This window comes from Garra rufa, chromosome 7, assembly GCF_049309525.1.
Source record: "Garra rufa chromosome 7, GarRuf1.0, whole genome shotgun sequence".
NCBI classification, from domain to species: domain Eukaryota; kingdom Metazoa; phylum Chordata; class Actinopteri; order Cypriniformes; family Cyprinidae; genus Garra; species Garra rufa.
In genome coordinates this window covers 4,378,669-4,391,575 of record NC_133367.1, presented here as the reverse complement: position 1 = coordinate 4,391,575, position 12,907 = coordinate 4,378,669, and the positions used below count along the sequence as shown (strand labels likewise).

The following is a 12,907-nucleotide window of genomic DNA, read 5'->3' as shown; positions in this document are numbered from 1 at the left end:
TAATTTAAACAAATTTGTTAAAAAAGCTACTTTTTAATGTCTAATTTTAAGTGCAACTGTCGATAAGTGGTTTTCCTTAAAAAGTAGCTTGAATGTTTCTAAACTCTCGTTTAAAGCATTATGAGGTCTAATTTTATGTTCAACTGTCACTAAGTGCTAGTGCTAACTGCTTTCGCAAGAAAAAGTAGATTGGCTGTTTCTAAACTTTAGCGTGAAGCATTAAGAGGTCTAATAGTGAATGTTCAACTGTCGCTAAGTGCTAGTGCTAACGGTTTTCCCAAAAAAGTAGCTTGACTGTTTCTGAACTCTCAAAAGCTTAATTTTACATGTAACTTCATTTATTTTATTTTATTGAATCAGTTATTTTAATTTATAACTTGAAGTGCAACTGTCACCAACTGCTAACTTTTAATCCTAAATGCTAATTCTTTCTCCAAAACAGTAACAGAAAATCTTTTAATTCACAATAAAGCTTCCCAAATTAGTTTCAAAGCTTCTCCAACACTGAAAATAACCCAAGAACAACAACAAAATGTCCCCCGTTCAGCTGGCTGAGCTGTACGACAACCTGACGAGACAGTAATTAGTGATCAGTGCCTGTGAGAGTACGGCGGACGGCATCGCAGCCAATCAGATGGCGCCGTGAGGAGGGTTTCGGTGGCCAGGGGTTTGAGGGGGGATGGAGTGATTAGAGCTCTGGGACGATGTGCACTGCCTAGTAAACATCTGAATCACACAGAAGACACAAACACAGACACGCAGAGCAATTCTGAGGGCGTCGCGGTACAAAAACAGAGACGGATTGATGGTGAGAAATTATATATCCTACAGTCGTAGATGGCGCATAATAAAACAAAAAAACACAAATGTGATCTCGTTAACGTCTCAATTGTTTGTCCTAGACTACACTGAGCATAAACAGAAAACAAATGGAGGCTAAAGTCTCTGGTTGAGATTTTACTCAGAAGTTCCTGAAGAGATCTCGACAGCGTCTCAAAACGTGCTCAGATTTGTCAAAGATCTCAATGTGAACTCAAATATTTCTTAATCGATTCATTTTAACTTGTTTTTAATAAAAAAAAGCACAGATGAATCCATAGTTCCAAGAGTAAAGCTTAAGTTTAGTCTTAATCTTAAACAAAAGGCTAGGAACATTTTTTTACACAAGGCCAAATTTCTTAATCGACTAGCAGGTTATTGGAACGCTAGTGAACTAGTCGACCATTGTAAACTATCACCACTGTTAAGTAAAGTTTAAGTTTAGTCTTAATCTTGAAATTAGTCATAAAAAAAGGCTAGAAATTTTTTTTTAAGCAAGGCCAAATTTCTTAATCAACTAGCAGGTTACTGGAAGACTAATGAATTAGTCGACCATCGTGAACCATCACTACTGTTAAGTAAAGTTTACGTTTAGTCTTAATCTTGAAATTAGTCGTAAACAAAAGGCTAGAAACAATTTTTTACGCAAGGCCAAATTTCTTAATCAACTAGCAGGTTATTGGAACGCTAGTGAACTAGTCGACCATTGTAAACTATCACCACTGTTAAGTAAAGTTTAAGTTTAGTCTTAATCTTGAAATTAGTCGTAAACAAAAGGCTAGAATTTTTTTTTCTTAAGCAAGGCCAAATTTCTTAATTAACTAGCAGGTTATTGGAAGACTAATGAATTAGTCGACCATCGTGAACCATCACTACTGTTAAGTAAAGTTTACGTTTAGTCTTAATCTTGAAATTAGTCGTAAACAAAAGGCTAGAAACAATTTTTTACGCAAGGCCAAATTTCTTAATCAACTAGCAGGTTATTGGAACGCTAGTGAACTAGTCGACCATTGTAAACTATCACCACTGTTAAGTAAAGTTTAAGTTTAGTCTTAATCTTGAAATTAGTCGTAAACAAAAGGCTAGAAACATTTTTTTACGCAAGGCCAAATTTCTTAATTAACTAGCAGGTTATTGGAAGGCTAATGAATTAGTCGACCATCGTGAACCATCACTACTGTTAAGTAAAGTTTAAGTTTAGTCCTAATCTTGAAATTAGTTGTAAACAAAAGGCTAGAACCTTATTTTACGCAAGTACATGAACACAAAAATAGTAAAATTTTGGATGCAAGTATATGAACAAAATAAATGGCCAAATTTCTTAACCGACTAGCAGGTTATTGGAAGGCTAGTGAATTAGTCAGCAATCGCAAACTATCACTACTGTTAAGTAAAGCTTAGGTTTAGGCTTAATTGTGAAAATAGTTTTAAACAAAATGCCAGAAACAAAATTTACGCAAACATGAAAAACAGCTGAATTTCCTAAACAACAAACTCTTCTTTTTAAAAAAATCTGAGAAACAACACAATTGCTTCTAGCTCTATTTTGTGTTTTGTTGCTTTCTGAAATGTGTAATTACAAAGACTGAAAGCATTTTTGCGTTTTAAAACGTTTTTTGAAATTACATTACATTTTTGAAAGCATTTGAAATAAACATCCCTTTGCAAATGTGAACCACATAGTAGATGTTCAAGCAACCCATGACTAGTAATAGTTTTGCTCACCCTTATTGCATCAAATGTACATTAGCTCCTTACAAAACCAACACACAGGAGAAACTGAACAATGTTGGGCACACAAAGACGTGGCGTATCTGACAGCGGCCCATTCTCACGTTATCTCTCGGGCAGTGCTTGAATTACACCTATTTTAGGCTTGAAAGCAGCAGGGGGAGGCTTTACCTCCGCTTTCATCCCGCGCTCACACTCTCCCCTCTTTACTTCACTTGACTCTTTGTTTTGTTTCCCTAATGCGTCTCTAAACCCATCTTGGGGGAGAAATGGTGCAGAACAAATCCTGACTTCGAGCCTTGGAAATTAAAAGACAGCGCAGGCCCGATCCATCTGATGAAGAGATATACACGTGGAAAAGAGAGACGAAATAATCCGATAAACAGTGATCTCTCGCTTCACATCTCTACGTGTACAGGGAGATCCTTAAAACCACAGAGTTTTGTTTTTTAAGGTTATGAAACTGCCTTAACAACTGTGGATGTGCAAAACCTCAGACTTTCAAACTACTAGTCGGTGGTTTGCCTGGATGACTAGCTGATTAACTTTAAACAAGTATAATTGTATAATTAGCTTAGTTTTGGGTTCTATTGACCGATATAATCAAGTAAATACTCTAATAGATAAAACCAATAACAGTTAATTAAAATTGACATCACTAAAAGCATCAAAACTAATACAAATATTTGTAAAAAAGAATTACAGACTTCTTACAACTGCTCGTAAAAATAGTCCCACTGTTTAATAGTTATGTAATAGTTACGAGAATCCAGGACAATGATACAGACCCGTCAACCACTCAATTAGCCAGTATTGGATGTGTTTTCAATCACTTAATTGGCCAATATTTTGTTTGCAAATGTAATACGTCTATGTCGACCAAAAATGGCCACCCTCAACCAATAAATCAGCCATTATTTTCGAGGCAATGGTATTAAGTTAATGTTGACCCAAATTTGCCACCTTCAACCATTGGGGGTTACTGGGTTTGCAATTGTAATATGTAAATGTTGACCCAAAATGGACGCCCTGAATTGGCAAATATTGGTTCTGCTATTGTAATACTATTGGCAGCCAATACTGGGCTAGCAATGGTAATATGTTAAAGCTGACCCAAAACGGCAGCCCTCAACCACTGGATCAGCCTAATTTGGGTCTACAATGGGAATACATCGATGTTGAACCAAAATGACCACCCTCAACCACTGAAACAGCTAATATTGGGCCAGCCAAAGTAATATGTCAATGTCGAACCAAAATGACCGCCCTCAACCAGCTGAATCAGCTGATATTGGGTGTGCAATGGGAATACATCAATGTCGACCCAAAAATGGCCACCCTCAACCAATTCATCAGCTAATATTGGGCCTGCAAAAGTAATATGACAAATTTGGCCATTATTGGGCCTGCAATCTTAATACGCCAGTGTTGACTCAAAATGGCCACTGAATCAGCCAAAATTGGGCCTGCAATGGTAATACAATGACGCTAAGCCAAAATGGCCGCCCTCAATGACTAAAACCTGAAGTCTTAACATTTGCACGGCATTTTCTCTTCATTCTAGAAAAAAACTGTGTCTATTCTAGACTTTTGACACACTCTTAAACTCAAGTTTCATCGTAGTTTGGTCTTACATAAGGCTAAGGAGCCGGTGAGCAGCGGAGACAGCAGCAGGGCGCTCAGGGAGAGCAGGATGGGCAGGTGGCCGGCTGGCATCATGTCGCAGATGACCTCTGACCTGGCTGGAGAGCCGCGGCCCCACAGGCTGGAGACGAAGTGTCGGCACGCTGGACGTTTGGCACTCTGGAGGAGAAAAAACAGGAGAATCCTAATGAGTAATGATGCTCGCTGACAGACAAGATAAACACGAAAATGTTAGCTTTGTTTCACCAGTCAACCATCAAGCACATTCACACATTCGCTTTACCAGAACGCTCAGTCTGAGCCTGTTCAGATTCCCTCAGACTCCCAATTACAGTTTCACACAACTCATAATTAGTCAGGCTTTATCGCTGGATCTCGTCATTATTTACTTATCCGCCCATCTTGTAATTACCAAGACACTCATCAATATTTCAGACGGCGTCTCTTTGTTTTAGCCAAATTGCGATTAATCCCCCCGTCACCGCTTTCTGCCTTGGGAGTCGGCTCGTGGGTTGCTGTGTTTCTCACACATGCGGGGCGGAAACCCGGCGAACGTGCTTGTACACCATTTAATTAAAGATGGCAAAAACATCAGATGGCAAGATGGCAAGAGACGCACTAACACGTGTAGTTGCTTTCGGAAGCGCTCGCTCACGTCGAGAATGAAAGAGATGTTGACATGAAGCGCTGAGACTCTGTAAAGAGTGACTGAGGCGTCTGGAGACGAACCTCCAGGCCTGTGTGACTCAGTAAGGGTGTTTAAACAAGTCGCAGCCCAAGCTGGCACTTTTTAAATTTGTGCCCTGGGGATCTGGTGGAGGACCAACGGTGGAAGCTGAGGAACTCTTAAATGGACTGACAAATGGCTGATATTAAAAGTTTATAATATTTTGTCTAAATAAATTAGAAATAAAAAACCAAACCACTACAAGGCTATGAAGTGACCGTTCATCAACACCGAAAACAGTCAAATGTCACCAAGAAGCCCAGATTTATGATTGCGGGTGCTGACATAATGCACTGCAACAGTACACTCTTGTTCTCCCCCCCAGAGGGCACGTGAAACACTTCAAACTTTCATAATAAGTCTATTGTGTCACACGGCCATCACATTCACACACGCCGTGTCAGTCTACACCGCTATTTGTGCTCCTCTAGTGTGGCGTGTTACATTTCCAGAGAGCCTGGAAGTCATAATGCGCAAGTGAGGACCTAGTGACAGCTGGCTTGTCAGCTTGGGGTTTCCTGTCAACCTGCATGGCGACACTTGAAATTCCGCCCCACATAAACAATTGAAAAAGTCAGTCGAGGGATTCGGCTTTGGAGCGCCGCATCCAGAGGGCCAAAGCGGGCACGGCATGCCCAGACGAAGAGGAGGAATATGTTCGCTCTGATTTACGATGCTGGCTGTCCGAATCAGATTCCAAATGCAGCTCCCGTTCACCATGTCTGGAACGCAAAGGTGCTAAAACTAAACGATGGATACTTATGGATCCCCAAAACAACCTTAATAACAAATGCAACCGTGTTGCATTCATCAAAAGGAGCCAACTTGTGTCATGCTTTGTGTGAAATGACACGGTCACATTTGTTAGCATTTGGTGCAAAAGTTTATGAACCGCACTTACACCAGAATGTAGGCGTTTTTTTATTTATTTTTTATTTGAATGCCCTCAATTCATGTTCCCTAGCCTTCAAAGGCTGGGAAAATAGGTGCATTTCAACTGCACCGTCATGCAATATGCACAAGGACCTGTGTGTATGAATAATTGAGCTGTACGGAAAGCCGAATGTTATGGACTTGTTGGGGAGCAACACTACATGCACAGAGACTGGTAGCAAACGTTTACACCATGCCATTATGGCTTGCATGCCATTCTTAACGATGTGTTGCATGCATTGGATGCTGATGCAAAATCATGTCGTACATACAAACAGTTTTGGTGCGAAACCCCACACCTCCAAACTCCAAAGCATCCAGGCTTTATTTAACCAAATCATTATGAGCCAAGGATACGCAGTGCCTGTGGATACCAGCATTGCAACCACTGACAGTCAGTCGAGCGGCTCTTGAGACGTGCATTTATGCGTGCCCAAGTCTTTTATCTTCAGTTCTATCTTCTATCTTTCTTGCTACCTCCAGCCAATGGCGATATGCCGTACGACTGTGTGTTTTCGTTTTAATGGAGAGCACCAGCAGTCAGATGCAATCAGGGCTGCGCTCATGACTGGCTGGCTTCCTAATCCTGCACGTTTCCATGCATTATTAATGCTAACATGTCGGATTCGGCACTGAAACTGAGAGATACGACGACAGGCAGAAGGGAGAGTGAAAGATTGAAAGATCTGGCATTTCAAACTAGGGTACACAAAAAGATACATGCCCTGCGGTTGCAGGAATAATAGGCATGTTAAAATGCGGCTAGCATGTGAAAGACGCAACTGCATTCCAGCGCATGAATATATTTCTAAATGAACGATTTGGAATGACCAAGTACAAACCGTGCATGCTGCATTTAATGCGCTCGCATTAATGTGACTGATGATTATGAAATCCGTATTGCTGAGAAGCGAAGACAGTTAGCACTGAGTTATGTGCGTACATGGAGCAGCTCATCCTGATTTTTTGACACAAGAGTGTAAAAATCTAGCAGACGAAGAAACCACCGTGCAGATGCTTCGAAAAGAAACAGATGCAGCTGCATAACAACTGGGAGGACGATAGTGTGTGTGTGATTTTTTTAAAGCTGGATAATCAGAGGAGGAAGCCAGATCGGAGTCCCCAGTGAGTCTGTGTAAGGGAAGAAACCATGGCGAACGTCCAATTAAAACTCCCAATTAAGCGCCCCAGAGAGCGTTCCTCAATATAGAGATCAAACTGCTGATAAGTGCGCAATCGGGCGTGATCGCGAATACACCGAGCTACAACTTGTCTGCCACGCTCTCGTAACCTCTTTAGTCACCTCTGACTCAAGATATGCTAAGATAAGAAATGCTAGTTTCACTTCTACATTAGCTAAAGAAGTGATACACACTGTGAAGTGTCCTTACGCATGTGTAGAAAGGAAGGGTCCTGATTTTGCGCTAATAAAATGGGCCGTCTGATTATACGCACACTAAAAACCTGACGGTTTAAAACCAGATTCAAGACAAAAGACCTCAGAGGGGTCTCATAAAACAATGCCGCGGCCATTTCTATTTACGAGCGAATGTAATATTCCTTAAAGAGCCCCTTGTAATGGCACCGCTCCATCCGTATGCTACAGGCAATGGAGGCCCTTGTGAATGGCTCTTGATTCAGTCCAATTATCAAGGACACACACTCCTCCTGCGGTCACACACTTATGTGTCTGTCCGCAGCCGTAAAGTGAGCGAGCTTGAGCACACACACACACACACACACACACACACACGCACACGCACACGCGCACACACAAACATCTGGCTTTCATGTCAGTGCCAGAGACTGTGTAGTCCAGGTGGCTTGAGTTTGTGTTTGTCTTTCTTTGCTGTCCAAGCTGCCAATTTGAATAGTGCACAGAGAGAGGCCAGCGTTCGTCCCTACGGCAAAATCAGCCAGAGGTGCTTTTACAATTCAACTACCATTTCCACTTCGGTTCTGACAGTACAGCTGACATTTAAAGTCAATGGTGAACCTAAGTATCGTTTAAAAGTAGTTTACGAAAACAAAAATGGTTAAATCTAATAATAAGCATTTGGAAAGTTCAAAGCACCAGTGATGTTCCATAATTGTGACACAAAAACAATACTGATCTGATGGTACTTCTTACCTCACAGGAAGCAGTTAATGATACTTTCCGCCCTAAAGAGTCACTAGTATAGCTTAATTTTCATGAATAATACAAATGTGATTAAAATATATAACGTATTTAAAATGCAGAGCAACAAATACTACGACAGATGTCTTATCTATTTCTTACGTATGTCTTCTGATTTTAGGGTGAAATCTGACTTGTGACAAGAATAAATAGGCCATGTTCTTGACAGATTTACTGAGATTCATCCTAAAGCCTTGCCGTACACTGCCAATGTTGAGTAATCATATGCATTTGCATGCATTTGTGGGAGCATTATGGAAATATGTTTCACCAGTTCTATCCTCTCGCTCTAATGCTCCACACAGATGCATAACAATCATGGCATTATCAGGTGATTGCCTCTCATTTCAAGGCACACAACTGCCATTGCCGTTATGGCTGCTATCCAGAGAGACACAGGGAGAAGACAGCGACATCTTCTGTGACCAAAGCCTCCTGCCTTTGTGTTTGTTTACAATGGCAGCGAGATGATCTATGGCTTTTCCCTGCGCTGCAGATGTGCCGTGGAGCCGAGATGAAATGTTTGATGAAAAATAACACACGCAGAAGTCGCTCTGTCTCCACTTAAGATGCAGAACAGTGGCAGGCAAGAGAAGCAGGCAGAGGGCTTTGCCAAGAAAACGTCTTTCTCCTATATCCTCTCCAAACAGCCGTTACATAATTCTGAGACTTGAGTACAACCAGAACGGAGGGAGCGCATGTGAGAGCGCGTGCGTCGGAACAAAGCGAGCGCTGCTTCACGCTGATATGTCATTCTGAGAAAACCAGGTGGCACGTTTGACCTTTGCGCTTTGAGGGAGATAAATCCAAGAGTCCTTTCACTTCTGTGAGAGGAACAGACGTGCTGCAATGCAGTCAAACCAACACTCACAAAGCTTTGTGGCTTTCAGTTCATATCTGTTAGCTTTGAGGCTAACATTTTGTGTTAACATACTCCTACACATGGATAAAATAACATTTGGAAGATATTCACATTTAAGACTGACAGTCCTATGCACATTTTTGGCCAATAAAATACTCTATAATGAGAAAGTACTCTTTCCCAAAAAACAACCTGCAACCGACTAGCAATAGCAATAACAAATCATGTTTAATGGTTGGATGAACTAACATGCTTAAACCAAAGTGCATTCCACCCCAAACTGTTTCAACTGCTAACATGTCAACTCTAAACCTAACCCAAACTTGGAAATACAATTTGAATTCCTTGGGAATTGAACCCATGATCTTGGGATTGCTAATGCCATGTGTAATTGAGGCCAGCTGGTAAGTGCTGTGCAGGTAAACCTCACTCCTGATTCTAGAGGCTGTGGTCTTTAGCCTCCTTGTTAGGGCTTGAAGCGGACATTTGTACAACACCCGTGATGCCATTTCCTGGTCTTAAATGTTTGCAAAAGTGCTGGTTGGTCTATTGGCATCGCCCTCAAGTTTCCTGATTGTGCACTAAAATGGAAAGGAAAACCATGTTAAGCAGTAGGACATTTTCAGCATAGGACATATTGTCTAAAAGACAGGTCATTGAGTCTTTGACATGCCCGACTGTACCTTTCAGAAAAGCCAATTTAATTACAAATCCGTCCTGGCTGCGATCTGCATTAGTCCTTGAAAGAAGAATGACGTTAGGTTCTGGATTCTCGCCAAGCCATCTACATGTGATTCCTGCCCTTTAAGACCCAACTAAGAGCTTTTCAAGGGCCACCCTAGAGGCGGAAATATCGGCGCCCATTTATATTCCGGACCCCAGCGAGGAATAAAATTACATTAAGCGCAGGTGCCCCTCGGAAATTGGAATACTTTTCTTAGCTGGGTAAATAGCAGCTTGGCATAGTTGCTACGGCATTGCAGTATGGAATCATTCAAATCAAGGTAAATAAATCGTTATTTGGGAGGCTGGCAACCTATGATTCGGCAGCTGCTCCGGAGGATGATGTGGTTCCTTTCAAAGGTGGACAATTACGCTGCCACTCACTGTTATTGGCGGCACAGCCCGAGGCGGGGTGGATGGGCTGCATTAGCATTCCAGCACTGCGCATCCATTTAGGCTAGGTGTAACCACACTGCCGCAGGCAGGATGTTAGTGCTCTACACTGCAGACAACATCCTCCTCTCATGGTAGGAAGCACTGAATCGCAACATGAATGCAAGCCACAAGGATACAATGCATCCTGGTATTTGGGCGCCAAACGGAACAAGACAGGTAGTTTTGCTGAATGTAAATACACCAGACTAGCATAATGCTGAGAGGCAGTTCTTGGTTTGTGTTTGCACAAATGGCACCTGAACTACACAAGTGGAGCTGTTCAGATTAAGAGCTCTTTCCTCAAGGACGCTAGCACCCCCCCACCCCCCAGTACCATTAACTGAAATAACTTCATTGTGCTAATTAACAACCCCGGGGTCAATTCGTCACCTTGTTTATACATGCTCCACTCGACAGGGCCTGCACCGAATTTGCGTGGAGCAGCACGCTAATGGTGGCTGTGGCAACAAATGGGGAATTCAGATTTTTTCGCCCCTTTACTCACCATAATAAAACCATTTTGCTCAAGCACGTTGACTCCTCAACACTGTAATTACATGACAGCGCTGTGGTGAGTGGGTGCAGGAGTGTATAATCACATTCTGACCGCGACTGGAGCCTCGGGAGAAAGCACTGATGCAGACGCGAATGTGCGCGAGTGAGGTAAGTGTCCCCGGGTTCACGACTGGGCTGAGTAGATGCGGTTCCCTCCCCTCTGCCTGCTGAATCGAGAGAACGGGAGACGTGTTGAAGACAGAAAACAGATGGCCAGGTTTGGGTTTGTGTCTCCTGTCTGTCACCTCCCGCCATCCCAGCTCGAGAATAACAACTGGCCACTTTTTACGGCCATTATAAAAGCTGCAAGGAGGAAAGGCAAATAGAGTCCCGGGAGCTCTACCACAGTCATGCGTAATCTCGCTTACTCGGCTGCACAAGGGAGGGATTGTAGAATGGCAGCGGGGGTCGAAGGTGAGGTGACCCCACATACTCGGTAGAAATGGGGTAGGGGGGTTGTTAGCCTCAACTTGGGCAGCTAGATATTCTGATGTGTCCCTGAACGAGCCGCTGAGGAAACAGAGACTACGCTGTCCGCATATGAAAGTACCACTCATAAACAGGCATCGAAACACTAGGTTATTGTTGGAGTTCGACCTCATGAAGGACACGCAGTGTTCTCAGAGGCTCAGCGCTGACGCTGTGTTGAATCAGAAACGCCCCGACCAATGCCCAACAAATCCCTCCCTGGCCACCCAAAAAAAGTACCTCATCAGACAACTGAAGATCTGCAGGAGGGATCAAAGGTGAGAGGTCAAGCAGCTGGTTAAAGCTCTTTTTTAACAGTGCAGCATTCCTGCACTCCCTGTTAGAAACCGGAATAATATTGCAAGACCATCAAAGACAAATTCATTCAACTCCTACATCTGCACACAATACAAGCAGCATTAAAAGATACCAGCATTGCGTGCTATGCATGACCCTGTGGGCGATCATTTGCATCAGGCAACTGGCCCTTTTCAACACTGCATCAAACGTTGAAGTCTGTGCTGCATGGTGTGAGGTGTAGTCAGCTTGAGAGCAAGAGGCGCCTTCGTTTCTTTATCTCTAAAGAGATCTGACAGGCCCTCGGAGCTGCGAGACAGTACCTCTCGCCAGAGTTCGACTTAGCTGTGGCGCATCAGCCACCCCGCGGCCTCCAGCTCATCCAGAGGGTCCGAGCGGTCAAAGAAATGACAAATGTCTGCGGAACGAACAGGTAAGAGGGCGACAGCGCTACACCGGGAGCCTCGCTCTGTCCTTTTGCAGAACCCCTCAATCAACAACGCTCAATTGACTCGCATTCATGGAACAACGAGCCTAAATAAGGGAGGGAAAATGAGACGAGTAAATCTTTCTTTGCTCAGGATAGGACGGAGTGTGAGACAGAACACAATCGGGTCAATCCGATAAATCGATCTCGGTGATTGGTTGACTGGGCAGACGGAATTGACAGAGGAACGTTTTCCCGCAAGCAAGTCAGGCTGATTATACAACAATCAATTTTTCATTACTGTAACAATTGGCAGCGCTGACCGAAAACGTGAAATTGTGGGAAAGCTAATCCAATACTATAGGTTTGATGACTTGTTAGAGATCCTACTATTAGCCAAGGAACACTCAAAGCTCTCATGAGATCTATAATCAGATGCAGACAAATAGACTCTAATTCTTATCTTAGATACAGCTACTTTATTTTCCAAGCTAATATCGATACGTTGGGCTCGAGTTTCTTTGTGCGTACAAGGAAGCTGAGAGCTGTTCTGTTCATTACAGGCTAGGAAGCCCCCCTTCTTTTTCTCACCGCCCAAGTCTCGTTAGTACCCGCTGAGCGTGAACGGGAATGTGTGGGCCGACTTAATCAAAATCACTCGCAAGGAATTTGAATACTTTAAATTAAGAAGCTGTGACGCTCTTTTCTCCTGGTCTCTCCGGTCCAGCCACCTGGTGCGGCGCGTCTGCTGATTACAGAGAAACGGGTAGGAGGAGGTGCTGGAGAAGAGCTGAACACATCGAGTGGTGAACCACCAACTGTGCTAGGAGGGAATGAAATGAAAAAGAACAACTTTACGTTGCCTTAGTTATTATTCTGGCTCAAAGCGATAGCTCCCTCAGAAGGCCAACGTTGTGTTCGAGGGGTACGCTCTCGTGTTATTGCTATTCCCATCATCTATTCCTCTGGCGGGCAAACCTGATACGTGTGCTCTAGGCCCTCAAGTGCACTCTGGGACAACAGCTAAGGGTGGTTATGTGGCAGATTGTTAAGCCAGGATGGAGCTGTCAGCGGATAAGTGTGTTTGCTTGCTAAACATGTGATGCT

General features: G+C 43.1%; 1 protein-coding gene across 1 annotated transcript in view; it reads right to left on the bottom strand.

Moving 5' to 3' along the window:
• The window catches only part of ptprsa (protein tyrosine phosphatase receptor type Sa), a 150,151-nt gene extending 139,112 nt beyond the window's left edge, over nucleotides 1-11,039 (bottom strand). The window contains exons 1-2 of the mRNA XM_073843433.1: nucleotides 10,977-11,039; nucleotides 4,185-4,353 (exon numbers count right to left, since the gene is read on the bottom strand). Of these exons, the coding sequence (XP_073699534.1) occupies nucleotides 4,185-4,353; nucleotides 10,977-11,039 (232 nt within the window). The remainder of the gene's footprint in view (nucleotides 1-4,184; nucleotides 4,354-10,976) is intronic.
• Between the last annotated feature and the right edge of the window lie 1,868 nt (nucleotides 11,040-12,907).